Here is a 24,259-nt window from a genome sequence, read left to right on the forward strand (position 1 = left end):
TGGTTGTAATTTCTGTGTATAATTATATGGTTATCTCATGTTTAGAATATTATTTTTCTCTTAAAAAGAATGGTAGGTTGGTTACGTTTTCTTACTGTGTTGCAAAATTCATGGCATATATTTTGTTGCCCTGGCGTTTCATGCCAGATTTTGTTAAAGAAGGGACTGAGGCTGAAATTGGAGCTGCTGCCAATATCGAACCTTGGCTGACTTAGAGTCAAGATTATATCGAAATAAAATCCTGTTATCCCTTGTATTAGGATTTAACTATGTTGTGACATTGGGTGTGAATTTGTAGTTTTATTTTGTTGTTGGACTTTGACTATGTAAGAACTTAAAAGTTCCTAATTAGTAGTTAAAACTTTATCTAGCAAGTTATCGTTATTTAAATCTTATGACGTTTCAAAAAAAATTTGGGGCGTCACAGTTCGGTAACACAGTATTGAACATAATCCTTTCGTTCAATACATAAGTTCCGAACATTAATGTAGATAGCCAGTTATGTAATTTTCTTTGTTAAACTAACTTAGAATGGAAAAGAGTGAATTGGAATGGATTTAAGTTATGTATTTTGAATGGATTTAATTCATGTTATTTTAAGTTGTGAATTATAATGGATTCAAGTTACACAGTGATAAACAAATTTTTTTCGGACATACAGTGCTGACAGGATCATTACTGTTTGATAAAACAGTTCCGAACAAAATATATTTTTTCGGCTACACAGTGGTGAACAAATTGGGTGGGTGTGCTTTTCATTGTGAAAATATGGAGATTAGTTTTATATTCTGAAAATATTATGGAAATATTATGGAGATTAGTTTTCCATATATATACATTGTTTTCTATTCCTACAATTCGCATCAATCTTCACTTTCTCATCTGAATTTCCCAATCAATGGCAAATTCTAAAGAGACCCACGTCGTTGAAATCCTAATCGACGAAGAACACCAACCCCACAAGTAAATGCATTGTGTTTTCAGGAACCACTTTTTAGATGTGGTTAATGTTGGAGAGAGAAGAGAGAAAAAACTAGGGTTTTGAAGGGGTTTTGAGAGAGAGAGAGAAGAGAGAAATATCTTCACTTTCTCATATGAACAAAAAGGGTTTTGAGAGAGTGAGAGAAAAGAGAGAGAAGAGACATCACTGATCAGGAGAGAGAGAAGAGAGGGAATTGGAATGGATTCAGGTAGGTGTGTATTTCATTGTGAATATGGGTAGATTTGGTAATAAGTGGGATGTCTAAAAATATATTATTAAAATTTAGGGTTTAAGGTTGGGTCCAAAGAAGTGAGGGTTCAAAGAATTTTGATAAGTGCTAATAGTAACACTCATATTAAAAAAAAAAATACAAATAAAATAAAATAAAACTCTTAAAAAGAGAATTTATCAAAAAAAAAACTCACTAAAACAATTCACTAAAAGAAAATAAAAAAAAAAACAATTCACTAAGTGCTAATAGTAACACTCATATTAAAAAAAAATACAAATAAAAAAAATAATTCACTAAAAAGTATGTTCAAATTATTTAAATTACGTAAGTTATATGACTTTTCGAATGACCGACGTTATCTTTGTCAATCGCAATTGTCACACTTATCAATCACGACTGTCACCCCTACTCATTGACGTGTCAACCGGCATCTGCCCAAATAACTGACTGAACAACCTTTCAAATAATCAATAACCAACATGCATAAATTCGAATGATTTAGACAAGTCTAAATTAGCACTATTATTTAAAATAAAATAAAATAAAATAGTCAAAGGTTCTTCTCCCATTTTTAGTAAATGAATAGATCTACAATATTATTTTATGATGTCTAAGGTTTCTCAACCCTACACCCATATATCACAGAGAAATTTGACTCTCTCAAATCAAACCTCATTTCTCTCTCTCTCTTGCCTTCCCTATTTCGTCTTTATCTAAATCCAAACCACGAGATTCCTTTGAGCCTTGCCTTCATCTCCTTCCCTTACTACATCGACACCGTGGAATTGGAGTTCGAGCTCACCGTTCTCCATTACTGGAATCTCTCCGACGCCGACGACTCCATATTGAATGTTATAAGATATGATATTGTTGCAGAAAATGTGCCTGTGGAAGCATCTGGAAATGTTTCACTACTAGCAATTGCTTGGGATCATAAAGTTCAAGTTGCAAAATTAACCCAATCAGAACTAAAAATATATAGGAAATTAAGTGGAATTGGAATTCAAAACCACTTTTGGGCCGACCCATTTTCTATAGAGAGAATTTATGTCTAGAGAAATTCTCTAGGATTTTGGCCACTATGTAAATTTTCTCTGAGAAATTCTCTGGTCATATTTGTCACTTACCAAAGTGCTCTGGTGGTATGAATCTTCTAAAAATTTGCATAATTTAAAACACTTTTTGTCTATTGAATTGGTGGCTTGCTGTTGTTTTTTTTTTTTGGTTTTATATGTACTAATGTCATGGATAGTTGCTACAGGCAAGAGAGAGTCCTAATGTTGTGGTCTACACTCAACTTTCAAAGCTTGATGGGGTTCGGGAAGGTTCGATGCCCTATATTGCTTGGAAATGTATAGGGTAGCTCTTCCACTGATATGTATTAATGTGTTTTTGTGGAATTTCATATTGAATGTCTTGAGATGTGATATTGTTACAGAAAATGTGCCAGTGGAAGCATTTGAAAAAGGTTTCACTGCTAGCAATTGCTTGGGATCGTAAAGTTAACGTTGCAAAATTGGTCCAATTAGAACTGAAAATATATGAAAAATGGAGTAGAATTGGAACTCAAAGCCACTTTTTGGCCAACCCATTTTCTCTGGAGATAATTTTTGTCCAGAGAAATTCTCTAGGATTTTGGCCACTGTGTAAATTTTCTCTGAGAAATTCTGTTAGAGGTTTAGAGAAATTCTCAGAATTTATCTGCACAGAAAATTATCTGGATCGAATTTTCCTTAAATCGATCTTGAGAAGCCTTATGCATTATGAAAATATTAAGTGTCTTTTATGCTATAAAATCTTAATATAGCGACCTTTAAAAAAAAAACCTTAAAAAAATGAGATTTTTATTGATAAATCTAATTTAGAAGTATTCTAACCTAAGAAGTTTATGAAGAAATTTTTTAACCCACTCTGTTTCATGTACTTATACTTTTTTTTTTTAATTTTATAAAGTCTTTTTTCTTGATTGACACTATTTTCTTAGACTCTTATACCCTTATATGTAATATTGATATTTAATGTTGGGAATGAGAGAGAAGGGAAATGACTAAGGCATAGGAAATTTCATACACAAATTAAATAACATTGATGTTATTATTTTATATTATTATATAATGTGAATATATTTGGGCAAATTACATATACCTCTCTCGAGATTTAGCTAAATTACAGATATCCCCTGAGGTTTCGAAAATTACAGATACCCCATGAGGTTTATATTTTCATAACAAATTGCCCCATGAGATTTATATTTTCATAACAAATTGCACCATAATTTGTTATGAAAATATAACCTTCGGGGGGTATCTGTAATTTTTCAAACCTCAGAGGATATCTGTAATTTTGCTAAACCTCGAGGGGGTATATGTAATTTGCCTAATATATTTTTATTTGGCATCACATTAAAAATAATGTGAACATTCTCTCTCATCTAATGTGAGTGTTCACAACACCTTTTTCAAAAAATTATCTCCCATCTAATGTAGTTATGTGAATCTTTTTATTTTTAATTGATGACACATTAAAAATAACGTTTATTATATTTTTAATTGATAATACATTCTTATTTACAGCATGTAGTGATGTGAATGTTTACAATACGTGAACATTCTCTCTCATCTAATGTAGTGATGTGAATGTTCACATTCATATGTTTTAGTATGAATATTCACATAATGTAATTAACAACATAATGACAAAAATTCATTTAAAATTAATGTGAATATTCGTTTCAATTACATGATATGAATATTCACATCATGCAATTGACAATACAATGACAAAAATTCATTTCAAATTAATATGAATATAATGACAGTTAAAATATTGATACATGAGAATTACCAAAACATAATGACAATCAACATTAATAGGGACATGAGAGATTGAGGGTATTTTGGTCTTCTTATTTCAAAAAAAATCTAATAAAATATTAAAGAGTGCTGCTATTAGCACCTGCCAAAATTCTTTGGACTCCCCATTTTATAAATTTTTTATTACAATTATACTCTAAAGTAAAATTACATTAAAAGACATTATGAAATGGAACACCCACCTATCAATAATAACTAATACTCTATAATATTGGACACCCACCCACACCCACCTCCACCTCCAACTCTAACTCCAACTCCAACTATACGTATTCCATGTTTGTAAATCATAAACCTATTACTTTTCATAACTAATTAACATAAACCCTAAATCTATTATTTTTCATAATCATCTTAAATCCTGAATGTGTCATCTTCATCACCATCATCAACGCTATTGAACTTGAAAGTGTTGCTTCAAGTATAACATATACTTTCTCACTTATTTCACTGTGTAGAGCAATGGAGGACGATGACAACATTCTCGATCGTTTATCTGCCTTGTATTATCATTCTCGGTCGTTTTCGGTCGTTATTGTTTTGTTCGAGCTGTCAGGTACTGGTTTGCTGACTGTTACAATTATGTTCGGTAACACAGTATTGAACATAATCTTTTCGTTCAATACATAAGTTCCGAACATTAATGCAGATAGCCAGTTATGTAATTTTCTTTGTTAAACTAACTTAGAATGGAAAAGAGTGAATTGGAATGGATTTAAGTTATGTATTTTGAATGGATTTAATTCATGTTATTTTAAGTTGTGAATTATAATGGATTCAAGTTATACAGTGATGAACAAATTTTGTTCGGACATACAGTGCTGACAGGATCATTACTGTTCGATAAAACAGTTCCAAACAAAATATATTTTTTCGGCTATACAGTGGTAAACAAATTGGGTGGGTGTGCTTTTCATTGTGAAAATATGGAGATTAGTTTTATATTCTGAAAATATTATGGAGATTAGTTTTCCATATATATACATTGTTTTCTATTCCTACAATTCGCATCAATCTTCACTTTCTCATATGAATTTCCCAATTAATGGCAAATTCCAAAGAGACCCACGTCGTTGAAATCCTAATCGACGAAGAACACCAACCCCACAAGTAAATGCATTGTGTTTTCAGGAACCACTTTTTAGCTGTGGTTAATGTTGGAGAGAGAGGAGAGAGAAAAAAACTAGGGTTTTGAAGGGGTTTTGAGAGAGAGAGAGAAGAGAGAGAAAAATCTTCATTTTCTCATATGAACAAAAAGGGTTTTGAGAGAGTGAGAGAAAAGAGAGAGAAGAGACATCACTGATCAGGAGAGAGAGAAGAGAGGGAATTGGAATGGATTCAGGTGGATATGTATTTCATTGTGAATATGGGTAGATTTGGTAATAAGTGGGATGTTTAAAAAAATATTATTAAAATTTAGGGTTTAAAGTTGGGTCCAAAGAAGTGAGGGTTCAAAAAATTTTGATAAGTACTAATAGTAACACCCATATTAAAAAAAAATACAAATAAAATAAAATAAAACTCTTAAAAAAAAAATTTATCAAAAAAAAAAACTCACTAAAACAATTCACTAAAAGAAAATAAAAAAAAATACGGTGACTTATTTAACTGCTACCTTGATGGGCCCGACCTTTTATCGGCTTGCCACGTAGCATACTCCCATCTGTTACACCCGTCAGATTATAACTATTTTCCCAAACTCCCCCCTCCCCTTACTCGATCGCGATATGATATCATACATATCCTCTCTCTCTCTCTCTCTCTCTCTCTCTCTCTCCGCAAGTGAAAAAGAGTGCTTGGCTGCACATACACACCCCCCCTCTCTCTCTCTCTCTCTGTCCCTCCCTCTCTGTATCTATCGATATAGCAATCTATTATCTTCCTCTAGTTTTCGTATCTGATGATTCACCGGAAACCTAATTAGTACGGCGACTTTGTATACAGGGTGGTTTGATCGTGTACTAGGGTTTACTTGGAAGTTTGAGTTCGAAACCCTACGGTTGTTATGAAGGAGCGGGTGACTGTACGATCGAGGTTGTGTTGATAAACGGTCAGGATTTCGTCTCCGGATGGAGGGAGGTAGCGTCTCTAGACTTTCTTCTTCTGGTACCGTTCACTTCCTCTATCGATTTGAGTCGTTATTTATGAGCATTTGGTGAGATATAGAGATTGTATTTAGAGGAATATTTGAGGGCTTTTTGTTGATAATTGTTGGAATTGTGAATTGAATTTTAGAAACTGTAATTTTTTTTTAGTTTTTTAAAATTTTTTTGGGATTGAATTTGAGGCAGAGTTTGCAATTTAGTGTGAATCAGAAGGGGTTTTGGGTTATTATTTTTATTGATGAGGGTGGTTTGGAAAACGTTGTCTTATTGTTTTCATTTACGTCCTGTTTGTTTCAGCATAGAAAACTATTCCCAGAAAATGTTTTCCATTGAAAACGTTTTGTTATGGTTGGTTGCGTTTTTTGAAATTAATGTAATAATGGTTGCATTAGTGGTGGTGGTTGTAATAACGGAGAGGAAGTAGTGGTGGTGGAAGTGATGGTAGTGTTTGTAATATGGTGGCACTAAGAAAATTTTATTTCAGAAAACGTTTTTTTCCCTTTTAAAAGTGGAAAATATTTTCCACCCAAATAAGCTTGTTTTTTTATTAACCATAGAAAATGTTTTCCGTTGTACAAAATATGAAAAACATTTCTTGAAAAATGTTTTCCGCCCAAATGAACATAGCATTAATTCCGTACTCTTCTTATATCGGTAATGCTAGGGACACCAAATTTTCTACCAAACAAATGACCAAATGTCTCACATGGGTGTGGGGTAAATTTGGGACCTCTAGCATTTTCCTATATTTTAAGAACCACTGTAGAAGCAAGTAGCTATTTGGTCTCCCATTTTGAAAATATCATTGGTGAACACGTTGTAATTTACAAATTATTGCACATGCCTTGTGTTTTTTATTTTATTTTATTTGTATGTATCTGTTCTATTAAGCTTATTATAATTTATTTTCATCTACTTAACAAGTTCATATCTGATGGCACTGACGGCCTTGCACAACACCAATATTGGTTGAAACACCAAACTAGGTTTTGAGACAAACTAGTTAGGTATCTAGAAGCACCATCCACTAATCCCGACCTTGACCATTGTTAGAATACAATGCTAATTATTGAATTTGTTTTGTTGGAATCCATATTGTAATTAATTCATTTTTTCAGCTGAATAAACCAATTTAAAAAGGGATAACATGTTCAGTGAGGTGTGAGTTCTAGTTGAATTGCTTCCTCTGCAATGGGCCAAGGTGAAGCCATCAGACACACCGCTGATGGTTCGAAAGATAGTTTCATCCCAAAGGTGCAATGACAAGCCTGAAACCCACAACTAGACTTCCTGTGTCCCTACCTTCTACTTGTAGCAACATCCAAGGAGAGACCACCATCCGTGATCCGCTTTCTAAAACCCAACCAGAACTCAGACCCATCTTGTCCCCTCCACCGACAAGAATGTCTATAGCTTGTAGGCTTTGTTGAGCTCTGATATCTTTCACCCACGATACTTCCCAACTACGATCAACCCACATCTGGATCTCTGTTGACATTAGAATCTCTAAAAACTAGTCCCCTAACCAACCCATCAAACATTGTCCCATAACATAAATTCTATTATTGTTGTTGTAGATTCCCCTTGCACCTCCATATCGCAACCAACTCCTTTCTCGTTACCCACCACCTTCAAAAAACTTTCGGGTCAAGTTACAATCTCTGCCACTTTTTAGAAGGAACTACCATCAACCACCCCAATCAACCACCACATTCACTCGTAAGAATCTCACCCTTAATACACCAATAGAAAGATTGACACATCTTGAAGCTTACTCCAACACTGAGAACAATCATCTTATCTCATTTTCCTTCCACCAAACCTTTCTTCTAACTCCATTGCCTCTGTCCATGATCACTTACAGCATAAGAGAACCACCTCCATCATCGATCAAATCTAGGGCTTTCGACCGTAGTTGATCCACCACTCTTTTTAGTGTAGCACCATTTCAAGATCTCGTCTATTTCCCCATTTGCTTTGCATGATGAAATGGCTGACGCATGTTTGTCATTTTGTCAAATTGTTGTCTTGGAACTCAGTATTGCTTCTTGAATCTAGACATACTTTATGATATAACATAATCTGGTCCTGTGTATGCTTTTTGTATGGGTTTTTTGTGCAAGAAATTAAATTAATTTTAATACAAGTATTTTGATAATCAAGAATCAACTGCCATGTATATGCAACAATAGTTGAATTTTAATATGCATGTTATTCTAATTCGTGAATCGTTTTTGCTAAAATAGTGAATTGTTAATCGTATTGAATCACGAATTATAAGATTCAATCTACTTAGAATAATATATAATTTTATATGTATCTACATATAAAAATACACACTTGTGTTTAAAATGAAATAAATATCAATATAACTAAATTGTATGTGTACATACCTATAAAATCACGTATATTGATATTAATTAAGGGTTCATTTTTTTTTTGTTTTTTGATAGAGGTGAAAACGACACCGCTTCAGGCATTTATTTTATGGAAGCAAAAGCAAAAAACAAAAAAAACAAAAAAAAAGAGGAAGAAAAAAAGAAAAAAGAATTGAATCACAATGAATCATAGCGATTTGCAAATTGAATCACATAACTCACTCAAATTTCGATTCAATAGCACGATCCAAATCACCATGAATCGCACAATTATAATAATCATGCTTGCATATGTTGTGTGTTTCCTTGTGGCTTGTATTTTAGTAATCATATTGTATATTTTTTATAAGGTTCTGATAGGCTTGGAAACTTGGTCTGTAATTTGTACAGAATTCCTTATTTTGTTTTTTTCCCCCCTTCTTTCCCTACCTACTTTTTTAATTTTGTAAGGGTACACCGATGGATTATGATGACAATGATTTTCAAGGCCATAATCTTCAGTTAGCTGGTGAAGGGAGCTCCAAATTTTCTCCTGTTCTGCGTCCATATGCTCTTCCTAAGTTTGATTTTGATGATGGCCTTCAGGGGCACCTAAGGTTTGATAGCTTGGTTGAAAACGAAGTTTTTCTCGGCATACCAAGTCAAGAAGACAATCAGTGGATTGAGGATTTCTCTCGGGGAAGTAGTGGAATAGAGTTTAGTTCAAGTGCTACAGAATCTTGCTCCATTTCCAGGCATAACAATGTTTGGTCCGAGGCGACATCTTCCGAATCTGTTGAAATGTTATTAAAATCTGTTGGGCAGGAGGAGATGGTCCCTGAAGAAACTATCTTTGAGGAATCAGATGCTTGTGATGAATTGGGTGGCTTAACTGAGCGAATGGAGCCTCATTTGACGCAAGATGACAAAGTGAAAGATGTTCTGGATTCAGAACCTGCATTACCATCGGATGAGTTTCTGGAACATATTTCTAGCTTGAATGATGTTGAAGGTACTTCACAAACTCAAGAGGTTGAAATGTCTACTCATGGAAGTTCACGTGGGTTAGATCCAATTGCTTCTAGTGAACAGTGTGAAATAATTGTGACTGAGAATACTCCAGTAGTCCATGGAATATGTGATGATGCGCATCAAGCTGAAGTTGATACTTCAGTAAATGAATCTCTTGATAATAAAATGCAAAAAGATCCTTCTGATTCAGGGATGCAAATTGATGATATAGGCTCCTCTTCACAGGAAATTGCTGCAAGTGTTCAGGTTTTGAACACTCCAGAACCTGAGCATCAGGTAAGTGATGTTAGTTTTGAGAAAGCAAATTGTTTATTCAAAGACACTGTTAAGGCAGTGGATGAATACCATGTTCTTAGTAAGGAAAACGATGTGGATGATCAAATTTTGGAGGGAATTGCATTTGAAACTGGCACTCACAAGTTGGAGAACCAACCTCCTTCTTCAAAGGAAGGATCTATAGAACGCCATGCAGTTGAAACTGGTATCAGTAGTTTTGAGAAAGCAAATTGTTTATTCAAAGACACTGTTAAGGCAGTGGATGAATACCATGTTCTTAGTAAGGAAAATGATGTGGATGATCAAATTTTGGTGGGAATTGCATTTGAAACTGGCACTCACAAGTTGGAGAACCAACCTTCTTCGAAGGAAGGATCTATAGAACACCATGCAGTTGAAACTGGTATCAGTAGTTTTGGGGAACCTTCCAGTTTGCCACTGAAGGGTGATGGCGACCTACAGATAGCTGAAGAATGCAGTGAGGACCCGTGTTCTACAGGCCCTGCCAGCAAATGCGATCCTTTGGATTTGTCCAATGGCACAGAGATTAATCGGCAGTTTCGGGAAAATATGCATGAGGACTTACCTGAAGTCTTTGAAGGTGATAGTAATCTCGAAGGGCATACCATTGAGGTAAGCAACATGAAAGCTGGCATTTGTGCCGGTTCAGAGCTGAAGAGTGATCGGGCAACACATGGAGAGAATAGTTTTGTTGAGAGAAAAGTCTGTTTTCAGGGAAGTGATCACCAATTAGATAGTGAGGCTTCGGTCAGTAATTCTGAGGCATCTTTGTTGTCTGGGGTAGACAATACTGTAGCATGCTCTTCAACTGAATTGCTTGGAGAAAAACACGCAGTTGATAATTTGAAAGGTGTGGATGATGCTTCTGGAGTCCATAAAGGGGACTCGAATGCTGAAGATCATGCCTCATCTCCCATGGTAGCTGGATCAATGCAAACATGTGAAAAAAATCTTGCCACAAACCCAAATGATGTGCAGTATAGCCAAGATATTTTTCTCAATGAGAAAGTGAATGCCAAGTTGCATAACAATTCTAGTAATATGGTTTGTGAGATTGTTGAATCTCTCAGCAGTGATAAGATGGTTGAACCCTCATCACAAGGAGAAATTGTGAAAGTAAACACTGAGGTAGTTCATGGATCAGAGTATGTTACTAGTACCGCCGGGAGTGAACCAGGTATATTTTGAATTATTAGTTTTGGATGCTCATAGAGTTAATGACTGAATTCGTATGGTGAGCTAATCCTTTTCTCTTTTGCAGCTTTAAATGCTACTTTTGAAAAGACAAATTTGGCATCACATGACACGGTGGGTGGTGTTCCCTTGCTTTCGGAGACTGTTGCTATTGTAGATCAAGTTATTGATCACCTGGATAAAAACAAAAAGACTGAAGATGATGGTCTAACAGAAGCAACTTTATTGTCCTTGAAGGAGAGTTCAGAAGGGGTAATTGAGCTTGGTCCTGTTTTGGAACTTGAAAAAGGTGCATCTGATAGTTCTGCTTGGAAATTGGCACATGTTGATCCATCATTGCCAACTGTGGAGACTTGCAATTCAGCACGCCAGAGTGAACAATCAGTCGAATCGCTTCACACGAGCATTGGTCAGTCAATGACAATGGTGGAGACTTCTAATATAGCAAGTGGGAGTGAACAGGCAGTGAAGGCCAATGAAAGTAGTGACAACTCTTCTAATAAGTTGGAAGTTGGCCCTATCCTTCGTGATTCAGCAATAAAAGAGGTTGGTGGTCCTGAAGGACTTGTTCCTGGGAACCACGAGGAAGCAGCTGTGAAGAGAAATTGTGAAGTGACATCCTCAGCAGGTTGGTCTATTAAGGCCAAGTTTGGCAACTCAAAAATAATTCATCTTTTTATCTTTTTTCCATCACATCACCTCTCTACTTTTCTGTACATATTTTCGTAAAAAGACAAAAAGTACACTTATTTAGGTCATCCCAAACAACCCCTTATTTTCTTATCTTTTTTTTCTTTTCCTCCCCACTAACAATCTTATAGAAGCTAATAAAATTTTTGGTCTGCTTGGTATGCCTTTTTTTTAAATATTGCCACTTGACAGTGTGAGAGAAATTATATAATATTACAGAATATAACCTACAAAAGAGAGTATTAACTATTTGCATGTAAGCAATGTTTTGAAAACCGGACCGGGTGGACGGGTCACTAGTTCAACCATTGGGTCGAAGCGGTTGAACCGTGACGTCATAATTAATATTATATAATTAAAAATATAATTATAAAGTATAAATATATATATATATATATAATTACTGAAAAAAAAAGTAAAAGTGCTGCATAATATTTACTAATAATATTTAATAAATTCATAATTGATAAAAAAAAAAAGTCACTAGTTTGAAAGAAATTAAAAAAATTTGACATTCCCTCCAAACAAATTGATTGAATGCTAGATTTAATTTTAGAGGGAAATGAAAATTTCAACTCTCCCTTCCATCAAATATGATTCAAACAATTTGATCGAATCCCACATTAAATTTTTAGGTTCTCTTTGAACAATTTTTTCCTATAAATAGGAATAGACTTTCATAATTTCTTCAAGCTTCCAATGAGACTCCTCCCCAAGAGGGGAGACTCTTGAAGTAAGAGTTTTTAGTCAAAATTTATATATATATATATATATATATATATAAATATATAAGGAAAAAAAAAAAAGGGCCACCGGGTTAGTCGAGAATCGGGACCGGTTCGCCGGTTTTACTAGTTGAACCACCGGTTTTTCCGGTTTTTGCAGACAAGGCCGGTTTTTGGCCTAGTTTGGTTTTTGTGGATCATCTGGACCAGAACTGGGTTTGGTCACCAGTTCTACCGGTTGAACAGGCCAGTCCGGTCCGGTTCTTAAAATATTGCATGTAAGTTATGATATAGTGAGATAAGGAAGAAAGAGTTATTTTAGAAGATGTGGGCATTCCATGAATATTATACCCATGAGGATTGGCCACAAGATCTATTCCACTATCTTGATTTTTGATTTATTTTATTTTTATTTTTGATTTTTATGAAGGCCATTGTGTCATTTGTTTTTGCCTCCACCCTCATGGACAATGTCATTTTTTCCCTTGCTTTGTGTTTACCCTTCTCAAACAATATAGATCCATATTGTTGGCGATTGATGTTATGTTTTTACACATGCTTAAGTTATCTCAGTGATGTTTTCTCTTTTATCTCCATTTAGTGTTGCCCATAAGTTTTCTAAATTGCTTGGTTTTATTAATGCCAATATTTAGTGATATATAATGTTGCCAATATTAAATGAATTCACTCAGCAAAGTTTGAAACTTTCTGCAAATTCTTATTGATCATTTTTTTAGATTATTAAGTCATATGTCCTGATATTGGATATTTCCCTGATATTAGGTCTGCGCTTGATTGATGCTTTGATTTTTCCCCCCTCAGATGCAGTACTAGTTGCAAAGAAGAGTGAGGTGCTCAGAAAACCTACATTCAAAACCTTGTCAGAAGTGCCCAACAATATGGGCCAAAATGATCATGAGGGTAATGAAGCTGTCATGGTATCTCAAGTTATTACTAGTGTGAAAACTGCTCCTAGCAGTGAAGGTTTGTTGTTAAACTTCGTTACCCATTTTAGAATTGGTTGTCTATATATTGTGCCTTAATATTGTATGTTTATTTGGAAGTCCGCTTCACTTAACTATGCCATGTAATGGTAGTAAGGAGAGTATGATGGATTTGGGATTCTTCATATGTGGTTGTTAAATTATGTTGGAAGACTTATTTAATATAAAGACATTATTGGAGACAAGATTAGTAGGTTATTTTCTCTTTCCATTTACATTACATCAAGAGACCAGATTTGGATTTGAGTCTCACCCTGGAACTGAATTTTAGTTGCTCTGGATTCAGCTGTTATGCATCTTGGTGAAAATTAAAGGATGCTTATGTCTACGATTTAGATGTTAACTGTTAAAATTTGAATTTCACTTGAACTTAGCTGCATCAAGGCCCAGTTTGTCTATCCACTACTGCTTAGCTAAACTGGATAGCCATTTAACCCATGCCAATTGCCATTGCTGTCCTTGCAATAGTTTTAAATTGAATGCCAAAGAGATTTTACTTGGGGTTGATTATCTAGATTATGACATAAATGATTTTTAGCTTTGTTTTTTCTGTTTATGTTTAACTCACAAGTACATCCAGTTTAGTCCCCATAAATGGGTTTGATGTTGTTGGTTTAAATTTGAGGGCAGCCACTTTGCACAAATTATGCCAAAGGTTAGGTTTGTACTCAATCTACCCTTCTTAGACCCTCAACTAATGGGGACTAAATTGGGTGTATTTTTTAGGTGTGACTTGCTAGAGATGCTCATACCCTCTCTACTTACGGAGTTTTCATCCATGGCTTAATTAAACCCCAGCTGAACTTATAAATTTACATCTTTCATTTCAATTTCAATTTATGTTGTGTATTTGTGTGTGTACACATATATGGAAAGTTAATTATCAACCATGGGAATTTTTTAAATACAATCAAAATTATCCTAATATCCTGGGCACAAATCATTTACTTCTTCAGAAACAAGTTTGAGCTTTTTTTTATTGCAATTATGAAGAACTTGAAAGTTAGCCTTCCAGCTGATAAACTGAATCAGTCCAGCCAATGTCATCAAATTGGCGCTTTGGTCTCACATTACATCTTTCCCCCTTCTGTGCTATAATTGAAGAACCCTGTTATTGTTGTGCACTATTTTTGATGTTTCACATTTCCCCCCATCATTGTAATGTAAATATTTTTTTCCAATTTAATGTCCTATTTGTTCACCAATTGTTTGAGATGAGTGAGGTTTCTGTGATAAAAATTCTTTTATCATATAGTTTTTTTCTTGTATGTTTCTGTTTTTAAGGTGGAGGCGGTTCTACAGATTCTGTTAAACCTAATTGTGGTACACCAACTGTCATTAGTTGCACAGTGCTTTCTCAAACTGAAAAGGACAAGAAAGAGGGAGTCAAGGGGTCCATGGGCAAGATCATTCCACTCTTTGAGGTCACTGTTCCGTCAATTTCCCAAAATGTAAGCGAGAATGATGCTGGCAAAGATGAGAGGAGCTTCAGCTTTGAGGTCCATCCATCAGCAGGTCAATCTGAAAGAGAGACCAGCAAGGATGGGCAATCAACTACAACCATCCAAGCATGCAAAATACCCACAGTAATTGTCCTTTATTTTGATACTTAATTTGGCTTCAATTCTAACATTTTTTAAATACTTTGTTACCACTAATCCTCATTCTTGTCATGAAATTTTTACTGAAGACTCTGAAGGGATCTCCTTCAACACCTAGCATAGGTCAAACAGATTCTACGATGGTATTGGAGCTTTCTCGTGGAAGTTCTCAACCACCTGATGGGAAGTTTGCACGTGGAGGTTCCAAAGGTACCCCTGAGCGTAAAACAAGGCGAGCATCTGGTAGGGCAACAGGGAAAGAAAATGCTAAAAAAGGAAAGGAAACAACTGCTGTGAGGCTGTCTGAAAGAGGAGATAAGTCAGGCAGTTTGTCTGCAAGCCCCGCTAGGACTGGTCAGGTTGTGCAGTTTGAAGGGTTGAAGCCTTATGGGAATGTTGGTGTTGTTTCTATTCCCACGTGCAATTTGCCAGATTTGAACTCTTCAGCTTTGCCATCGCCATTGTTTCAACAGCCTTTCACAGATGTACAGCAAGTGCAATTGCGAGCACAGATCTTTGTTTATGGATCTCTGATGTGAGTCCTTTCATTGTCTGCGTACATATACATACTTTGTGGGCCAAAAAACAAAGGTTGGACTAGGAGTTACTGACTTTGTGGCTCTGGCCCGGGTCCTCATGACTACACTCGTAACATTGCCATGCCAGTAGGATGCATAAAGAGAGTGCAATTATCTCTTAGAGATACTGGTTTCAGAAATTTTAGGATGTTGTCATTTGATTGTCAGGAAAAACTTGTCAGTGAATTGGTTAAGTGCATCATCTTTGACAAGATGGGAGAGTAGTGGTTTTTAGATTAATACAACTAACCCTCTAATAATTAATATTCATGGCAGTCCCAAATGTTCTTGATTAATGGCATTGTAAATAATAAGTTTCTCTTTGGTTTCATTAATGAAAAGCTTGTGAACATTAATGAGAAACTTGTACACAAATACATGATTTTTAGTACTGGAAAATAGTACATACAGACAAATTTCCAAGGGCAATGAATTTTTCTTTTTTTAGAAAGAAAAAAAAGAGGCTTTATAGTGAATTTAAGGAACCTTCGTCTTTGCTATTATTAGATTGATGCTGTTTATAATTTTATATGATATGCACATTCAAAATTTATTATTTCTAATTTTAATTAGTTCTTGAGGATTTTCCAGACTTTATAAATTACTAAATATAATTTTCTACCATTTAATCAAGTTAATTCCTCAAAAACTCACTGGTCAATAAGGATTAGCAAGTTATAAACTATTAATTATTAGAGGTTGTTGAAGGTGATATAGTGTTTTTCGCGCAGACTGAATTTTGCCAAAAGCTTGTGATGTTATATCTCTGATATGTTTGTTATATGAAATTTAAATGTGATATTGTTGTTACAGACAAGGAGCAGCACCTGATGAGCCATGTATGGTTTCAGCCTTTGGAGCATCTGGTTAGTTTATTAGCCCTACATCTGTATCATTTCTTGAGATGAATTTAGAAGAGAGATGATTGGTGTCTGATGATTACTATTATAGATGGCGGGAGGAGTGTTTGGGAGCCTGTTTGGCGCTTTTGTGTGGAAAGACAGAAATCCCATCCCAACAAATCCGAAACCCCTGTGCAACCACATTCAGGTATCTTTGGATTTTGAGCTCTTTTTTTTTTTTCTTTCCCGAATCAAGGTTGGTTGACATCTAACTGCTTTTCAGAATCGAGAAATGCAGGTGCTAAGACTCCTGATCAATCAATTAAACGAGGTGCACATCAAAGTAAAGTGGTTCCTTCACCACTTGGTCAAGCAAGTAGCAGGGGTACCCCTTCACCAGTTAATTCTATGATGCCTCTTTCTTCACCGCTTTGGAATATATCAACTACCTCTGATGGTTTGCAGTCCAGTGGCATGCCAAGAACTGGTCTTCTTGATTACCGTCAAACACTTCCTTCCTTGCTTCCATTTCAAACTGCACCTGCACGTAGTTTTGTTGGACATAACGCTTCTTGGCTATCTCAGGCACCTTTTCCTGGTCCCTGGGTTGCTTCTCCACAGACTTCTGCCTTTGATGCCAGTGCTCAGTTCTCTGTTTTGCCTATGGCAGATACAGTGAAATTAGCCCCTGTTAAAGAATTATCTGCTCCTTTTTCCTCTGGAACAAAGCATGCATCTCCTAGTACCATGGTTCATAGCTTGGGTCCGAATGTTCTTTCAGGGACTTCTTCATTGCCTGACATGAAAAAGATGAACGTATTGCCTGGTCAGAATTCCACTACTCTCAAGGCCAGAAAAAGGAAAAAGGTTACTATTTCTGAGGATCTTGGCCAGATCTCTTTTCCAACTCAAACTCGGACAGAGTCAGTATGTGCTCCTGTTGTTACTAGTCATTTGTCTACATCAGTCATCGTCTCAACGCCAGATTGCTTTGTATCTAAAGGAAATGCTACTAAGATTGTCACAGCTGTATCTCCTACATCTTCCACTGATCACCCAAAAAGAGAACATAATGCAGAGCAGAAGGTTATAGTATCAGAGGAGACTTTTAGTCAAGTTGAGGAGGCTAAACAGCAGGCGGAGGCTGCAGCTGCTCTCGCTGCTGCTGCAGTTAGTCATAGTCAAAGAGTGTGGAATCAGTTGGATAAGCCGAAGAATTCTGGATTGATTCCAGATATTGAAGCTAAGTTAGCTTCTGCGGCTGTTGCAGTAGCAGCAGCTGCTTCTGTTGCAAAGGCAGCAGCTGCAGCTGCTAAGCTGGCATCAAATGCTGCACTGCAAGCAAAATTGATGGCAGATGAAGCATTGACCTCTAGTGAAACAAACAATCCTGCTCAGAGTAATGCAGCTTCTCTTTCTGACATGAACAATTTGGGAAAGGCTACTCCTGCTTCCATTTTGAGAGGAGGGGATGGGAGCAACTTTTCTAGTTCCATTATAGTTGCTGCTAGAGAAGCTGCTAAGAGGAGGGTTGAAGCTGCTTCAGCTGCCTCAAAACATGCTGAAAACTTGGATGCCATAGTAAAAGCTGCAGAGCTGGCGGCAGAAGCCGTTTCACAAGCAGGAAAAATTGTTGCTATGGGTGATTCTTTGCCTTTGAATGAGTTAGTAGAAGCTGGTCCGGAGGGCTACTGGAGAGTTCCACAAGTGCATTCTGAGCAGGGTGTTACATTGAATAACGATAATAGAGAACGTTCTAAAGCAGATAGCATTGAAGAAGGTCTTAATGTTTTTGGTAGACGTGCCAAGGATGGACGATTAGAGGAGGCAAAGACTACAAGCCATGGTTTGCCACCTCTTTCAAGAGAGGCTTGCAGGGAGGATCATACAAGGGCAGTGAATGGCATCTCAAGTTCCTTTACAACCAGTGAAAAAGATTCAAGAGGGCAAAGGAGTCGTAGAGCTTCTGACTTGGCCAAAACCATAGGGGTTGTTCCTGAATCTGAGATTGGATCTAGATCTGCTTCTATCACAGCTCAGGATAAGTATGAGAAGGGAGTAGGGACTTCAAAGGAGAACAGCATCAAGGAAGGTTGCTTGGTTGAGGTTTGTGACGTGAAATTTTATGTAAATATTAATTGGTTGAGCTTGCGACCATTTAAAATAGCAGAGAACTGTGTATATATTCAACTTGCTGTTGCAGTTACAGATATTTTTTTTATTCTTTGCTATGTTTGAAGATTTTGCATACACTATTTTGTTTTAGCAATTTGTTTCTTGCTGTTGGATATGCATTTTTTGATCTTTAAATCTGTATTAATCCAGCTATTTGATGTTTTAGGTTTGTAAAGATAGTGATCAGTTTAAAACAACCTGGTTCTCGGCCAATGTTTTGAGTTTGAAGGATGGAAAAGCTTTTGTTTGTTACACTCAACTCCAATCAGATGAAGGTAAGCTGCTACAATATGATCTGTAGGGAATTAGTTGACTTCTGAGGTGAGGTTTTATTTTTATTTTTTTGGGGGGGCTAGACTATGTGCACTTATGTGAGTGTTGCAGAGGCAAGTTTGCTTGTGCGTGACATTTTTTAGGGATGCATGCTGTATGTGTGCTGTTCTGTAGGCACTGAATTTTTCATCTTCACCGGCCCTATGCACTGGAAATCATGTTGGCTTGTGAATCAGGTTTGTCTGTTTAGGTGCTTTAATTGACATGACAGCGTTAGTATCTTTAATGTTTTTCCAGTGCACGGATGTCTGTTTACAGCTGCAATGCCCGGACCTTAGTGATATTGGGAAAATATGAGGGTTGGGCAAGTTGCCTTAGAAATATGGTTGGTATTGCCCATAACGTTGTCAAAAATTGGCAAGTTTGCCTACTTATTCGGTATTATGGTGTTTAGAAGACACAACACTGATTGTTTTGTGTACTTTTGTGAACGTAAATTTGTGGTCAGCTTGCACTCTATTGAGCATGAGTATTGGAGTTGTTGCCCAGGTTAACCTTCATAGTTGAAGGTGAAAAAATGAAGGGTTTAGAAAATTTCGTTTCTGGTGTGATTGTCTTTTTAGGGTATCTTTTGATCTACTATTCACTCATTATACTCTGTATGTTCAGGTTCAGGGCAGCTAAAGGAATGGGTAGCACTTGAAGGTGAAGCCAGCAATGCACCCAGAATACGCATTGCCCATCCTATGACCACCATGCGTTTTGAAGGAACTAGGAAGAGACGCAGAGCGGCCGTGGGTGATTATGTGTGGTCTGTTGGAGATAGAGTTGATGTATGGATACAAGATTGGTAAGCATGATAGTTTTTATAGCATATTATTCTGTTTAGGTGGGATTATTCTTCTTTCCATCATTTTACCTATGAAATGTTTTATGTGATTGCTGTATGCTAATTAATAGCTAAAAAGTGTGATGCAAAGGCATGAACACTGATTGACAGTGGATTGAGCACTGCTAAGGTGGTTAAGCTCTCTCTCTCTTTTTTTTTTGTTTTTGTTTTCATGGAGGCAAGAATGAATTTTGATGTTAGAATTTTAAAAGAACTTTTCATTGGTTCCTTTTCCCCCTTTCCATTTGATGTCATCATCCTTTAGGGGTATTCTCATGTTTTTCTTTTTTTAATTTATTCCCCCATCTCTCTTTGGATTCTCTTCATATATTTGCTATCTATTTAAGAACCAAAATAACCAAGTCCTCTTATTATTCCTTTTTCCTGTGTTGATTCTCATAGGACTTAAATATCTTAGTATTACACATGTGGTAACATTGACAGGCTTTAAGTATGATAGTGCTAGGTTATTTCTGTATATTATGTTATGAAAATGGTTGTAATATAGTACGTTATCAAAATGTTAGTGATGTAGCACATCTTATTTTTGATGAGTATGAAGAAAAATAGTTTCTCTGTTTTCAATGAGGCACAACTATGCGGAAATTTCTTCTGTAAGAGACCTGTCTTATCTATGCCTTTTAACACATATGATTCTACCAACTATGATCCACATACTTGATGGGTATTTACTATGGAAATTTTTTTGGCCTCAAATCAAGGTTTTTTTTTGAAGATTTTTTTTTTTCTTCTGAAGTGCTACAAAAGAGTTTGTTCTTGCACAAGGATACATCTTAACCGCAGGTGTCTTACTATTTCTATCCTTGTTTATCTTATTATTGTGTTTTAGCTGGCGAGAGGGAGTTGTCACAGAAAAGAACAATAAGGATGATACTACATTAACCGTCCGTTTTCCAGGTATTTGTAGTCAAATCATATTGGTTAATTAATGCATCAAGTTGTTTAATGGAGACAATGATACTTCCTGGGTTGCTTAGTCATTAAATGAACGTCTATATGATTTTGTTGTAGCTGAAGGGCAAACATCAGTTGTTAAAGTGTGGCATCTACGGCCAACACTAGTTTGGAAGGACGGAGAGTGGATTGAATGGTCCAGTTCAAGAGAAAAGGACCCTTCTTCTCAGGTTTTATGTTTACATGTGTATATGCTTCACAATGATTTGATAATATCTAAGTTTGTGGGTTATTTGTTACTTAGTTTTATTTCTGCTTTTTTTCAGGGTGATACACCACAGGAAAAGCGATTGAAGTTGGGCATTCCTGCAATAGAAGGCAAAGAGAAGGATAAAATGTCTAAAAATATTGAACTTGCGGAATCTGGGAAATCAGTAAAGTCACGGTTACTGCCATTATCTGCCAATGAAAAAATATTTAATGTTGGTAAGAACACTGGAGGTGAGAATAAGCCAAACGCTCTTAGAACAGCACGGACTGGTCTGCAGAAAGAAGGGTCAAGGGTGATTTTTGGTGTTCCTAAACCTGGAAAGAAAAGGAAATTTATGGAAGTAAGCAAGCATTATGTTGCAGAGAGCAGCAGTAAAATTAATGAATCAAATGATTCAGCTAAATTTGCAAAATATTTGATGCCTCAGGGATCGCGATCTCGTGGATCAAAGAATACTAAAATTGATGACAAGGAGAAGCAGGCAGCTGAATCCAAGACTAAGGTTCTTAAGTCTGGAAAATCACAGAGTGTTTCAGGTAGAACCCTAGCTGAGAAGGATAAGTTTTCGACCTCTGCACTATCTGCTCAAAATGATGCCTCTTCAGTGGATCATATGATCAAGGATTCTGTTAGTACTGACGATAATGAATTGGGACAACAGAGCCTGATGGAATTTGGATCATTCTCAAACACCGAAGGGGCTGCAGAAGGTCCAGTCTTGTTTTCTTCACTTGCTCTTCCGTCTGATGCTCCTTCGAAGAAAACGTCCACGTCAAATGCCAAATCTGAGCGGGTGAATAGAGGAAAAGTTGCACCCTCTAGCGGAAAGTTGGCTAAAGTTGAGGTGACGGACAAAGTTAACAATGCTAACCCAGGAAAGTCAAATCTTGAAGGTGTGGAGCCACGTAGATCAAATCGCAGAATTCAACCAACATCAAGGGTGAGTCTTGGGTTGTTTGTTTATGCATCTTGATATCGCATGTTTCCATATTTCATTCTGTATTCATTGCTGTCAAACTGTATTGGTAGTCATAATTATGATTTTCTCCATCCATGAAAACTGATCTAGTCTGTTGGGGGGGGGGGGGGGGTGGTTGTTTATGCTATTATGGGTGCTCGTGCATGGAAGCCTTACATGTTTGGTCATACTCTTAATTGTATGGAATTATGATAGTGAATTTAAGGCTTAGGATTAATACTAAAATAATAATCTAGTGCTTGTGGATTTAGAGTTCCGAAATTCTGGAGAAATTTATATCCCAAGAAAGAGGTCATGTTAACCATCTTTTGACACTAGGCACCTCCTGTAGTAGTTCTGTATTAGCCTCATCCTTGTTTGCTAGCATTATATTAATGAAAAGAGGTATATTCTTATTTGCATTGTGTAAAGTAAATCATTATGTTTATAATCTGTAGTACATTGATTTAGCCAGTAGCTGTATGTACCCAATTATCTATGTAAATTCTGTGTCCAATCTTCCTGTTATGAAGCCAAACTTTAGTTTAATATTCCTGTGTTTTGTTAATCTGTGTAAACTGTGTGGTTTCATATTGTGACTCATGGTTGTTTGTGTTCACATTATATTAGATGCAGCCCCTCTGTGTATTTAGCAGTAAGATCTGCACCATGTAGAGCTGTTTCTGATCATGCTCCATTTTTTGTTTGATTTTGTAAAGTTAAATTATAATTAAACAGTAAATATTGTTTGTGTATACTACAGTCATCAGGGCAACTTATAATGATATTGTGAAGTTGATGATACCTCGTGTTATATACACAACTCAGTATTCACCTATGGAGTTCTTGCTTATTGATGTTGTTGTTGCCTACAGCTATTAGAAGGTTTGCAGAGCTCCCTGATAATCTCGAAGATTCCTGCTGTTTCACATGACAAAAGTCACCGAAACCAGAACAGGGGTACTACTTCTAAAGGTAAATCTTGAAGTTTAACTGACACACTAACTCAGTATTCACCTGCGGAGAATGGCCTCTTTTTTTTTTCTTTTTCTTTTTGGCACAAGGTAGGATGTTAGCAAGTAATTAGATTAGAGTGTGGGCGGATGCCTTTTATGGAGAATGATAACTAAGGCCTCATTTGGTAACGCTTTCATTTTTGTTTTCAAAATATGGAATTGATTCCAAAATTTTTGAAAACAGAAAAGGTGTTTTCACTTGTTTCCAAAACAAGTTTTCACTCTCCTTTCCCCATCACCACCGGCCATCTGCCACCACCAACCACTGCTGGCAACCACTGGCCAGCCACTGGTGACTCTCCGGCAAGTTCAGAAGAGCTTCAGACAGCTCCCTATGGGCTTCCACGATTGAACAGTCACCACGTGACCTCCAGCCACCCCATGGCCTCCAGTTCCGGACACTCTGGTCACTAACTCCTCTGATCACCACATCTGTCCACCCTCCACCGCTAGACACTAACTAGTAACTCACCAATCATGTTTCTTCATTTTTGTTTTTTCATTTGTTTTCAAACCTTTTGTGTATCCCAAACAAGTTATATTTATTCCTTTATTTTGGCATAAACACAAACAGGAATTCGACAATGTTATGTTATAAAACGACACCTAAACTGATTACCTTGTTTGGTCTGTAACAGGAAATAACCATGGTTGACTGGAGATTCCAAAATGATGGGTATCAGAACCAAAGAGATTCCATGGATGTTGGATGACCAGAAGACCTAGCAGAGTGCCTGTGTATATTTATAGTAGAAGAAGAAACTAGGAATGGAAATTCTCGCTTCCTGAAGGTTCAGCTGTGTAAAATTTAGTTTGTAGAGATGTTCATATTGATTTTAGTTACATGCACAACTATGATTGTGATCTCTACCTAGGATTCACTGTAATAGGGGTCTGTAGATGGTAAATTCTCCTTGTAGTTTGATTAAAATTGCAGAATGTTTCTCAGACGCTTCAATTGATGAGTAGCTTTGATGGGGTCGTGTTTTTTAATTATGTTTTGTTTTCTGCTCTCTTATATATATACATGTATACACAGTTAAATTACTTTCCTAAAAAACAAGAAAGTTAAATTACTATCAAGCATGTTTTCAGGCAAGTATGTTGTTAGATGATGCATGTATTGTTAGTAATGGCCTAGCTACAGTTAAACGGTGCCAGTTATTACAGCGATCAGCCACCAATTGAGGAGTGATTTAAAAGCTTCTTTTGATGATCTGTGTTTGCCTGGAAGATCGGCCACCAATCGA

At 36.3% G+C, this 24,259-nt stretch overlaps 1 protein-coding gene across 17 annotated transcripts; it reads left to right on the forward strand.

The window, feature by feature from the left end:
- Window positions 1–5,791: 5,791 nt before the first annotated feature.
- On the forward strand, window positions 5,792–24,002 carry LOC114270773 (protein SWOLLEN 1-like). Of its 17 annotated transcripts, none has more exons than XM_082895971.1 (17): window positions 5,796–6,166; window positions 9,021–11,055; window positions 11,140–11,700; window positions 13,271–13,471; window positions 14,776–15,077; window positions 15,182–15,627; window positions 16,484–16,536; window positions 16,622–16,720; window positions 16,796–18,618; window positions 18,854–18,962; window positions 19,630–19,810; window positions 20,700–20,767; window positions 20,882–20,994; window positions 21,091–21,375; window positions 21,463–21,975; window positions 22,869–22,968; window positions 23,648–24,002. In XM_082895971.1, the coding sequence occupies exons 2-17, from the start codon at window positions 9,030–9,032 to the stop codon at window positions 23,662–23,664; spliced, it is 6,897 nt and encodes a 2,298-aa protein (XP_082752097.1). In that variant the 5' UTR covers window positions 5,796–6,166; window positions 9,021–9,029; the 3' UTR covers window positions 23,665–24,002. The 17 variants fall into 17 exon arrangements, 16 of the variants coding, with proteins under 16 accessions (XP_082752091.1, XP_082752097.1, XP_082752099.1 ...); XM_082895973.1 differs by having other exon boundaries at window positions 16,811–18,618; XM_082895975.1 differs by having other exon boundaries at window positions 13,310–13,471.
- The last annotated feature ends 257 nt before the right edge of the window (window positions 24,003–24,259 follow it).

The sequence above is a fragment of the Camellia sinensis genome, chromosome 11, assembly GCF_055761805.1.
Source record: "Camellia sinensis isolate YWXY chromosome 11, ASM5576180v1, whole genome shotgun sequence".
In the NCBI taxonomy this organism is placed as follows: Eukaryota; Viridiplantae; Streptophyta; class Magnoliopsida; order Ericales; family Theaceae; genus Camellia; species Camellia sinensis.

What these genes read in the sequence shown, in the direction of transcription:
- LOC114270773 (XM_082895963.1), top strand. Translation starts at nt 9,030, where the DNA reads ATGGATTATGATGACAATGATTTTCAAGGCCATAATCTTCAGTTAGCT. An exon ending in TACCGCCGGGAGTGAACCAG is followed by an intron (nt 11,056 to 11,139) that starts GTATATTTTGAA and finishes TCTCTTTTGCAG; the next exon opens with CTTTAAATGCTACTTTTGAA. An exon ending in GAATTCAACCAACATCAAGG is followed by an intron (nt 21,976 to 22,868) that starts GTGAGTCTTGGG and finishes TGTTGCCTACAG; the next exon opens with CTATTAGAAGGTTTGCAGAG.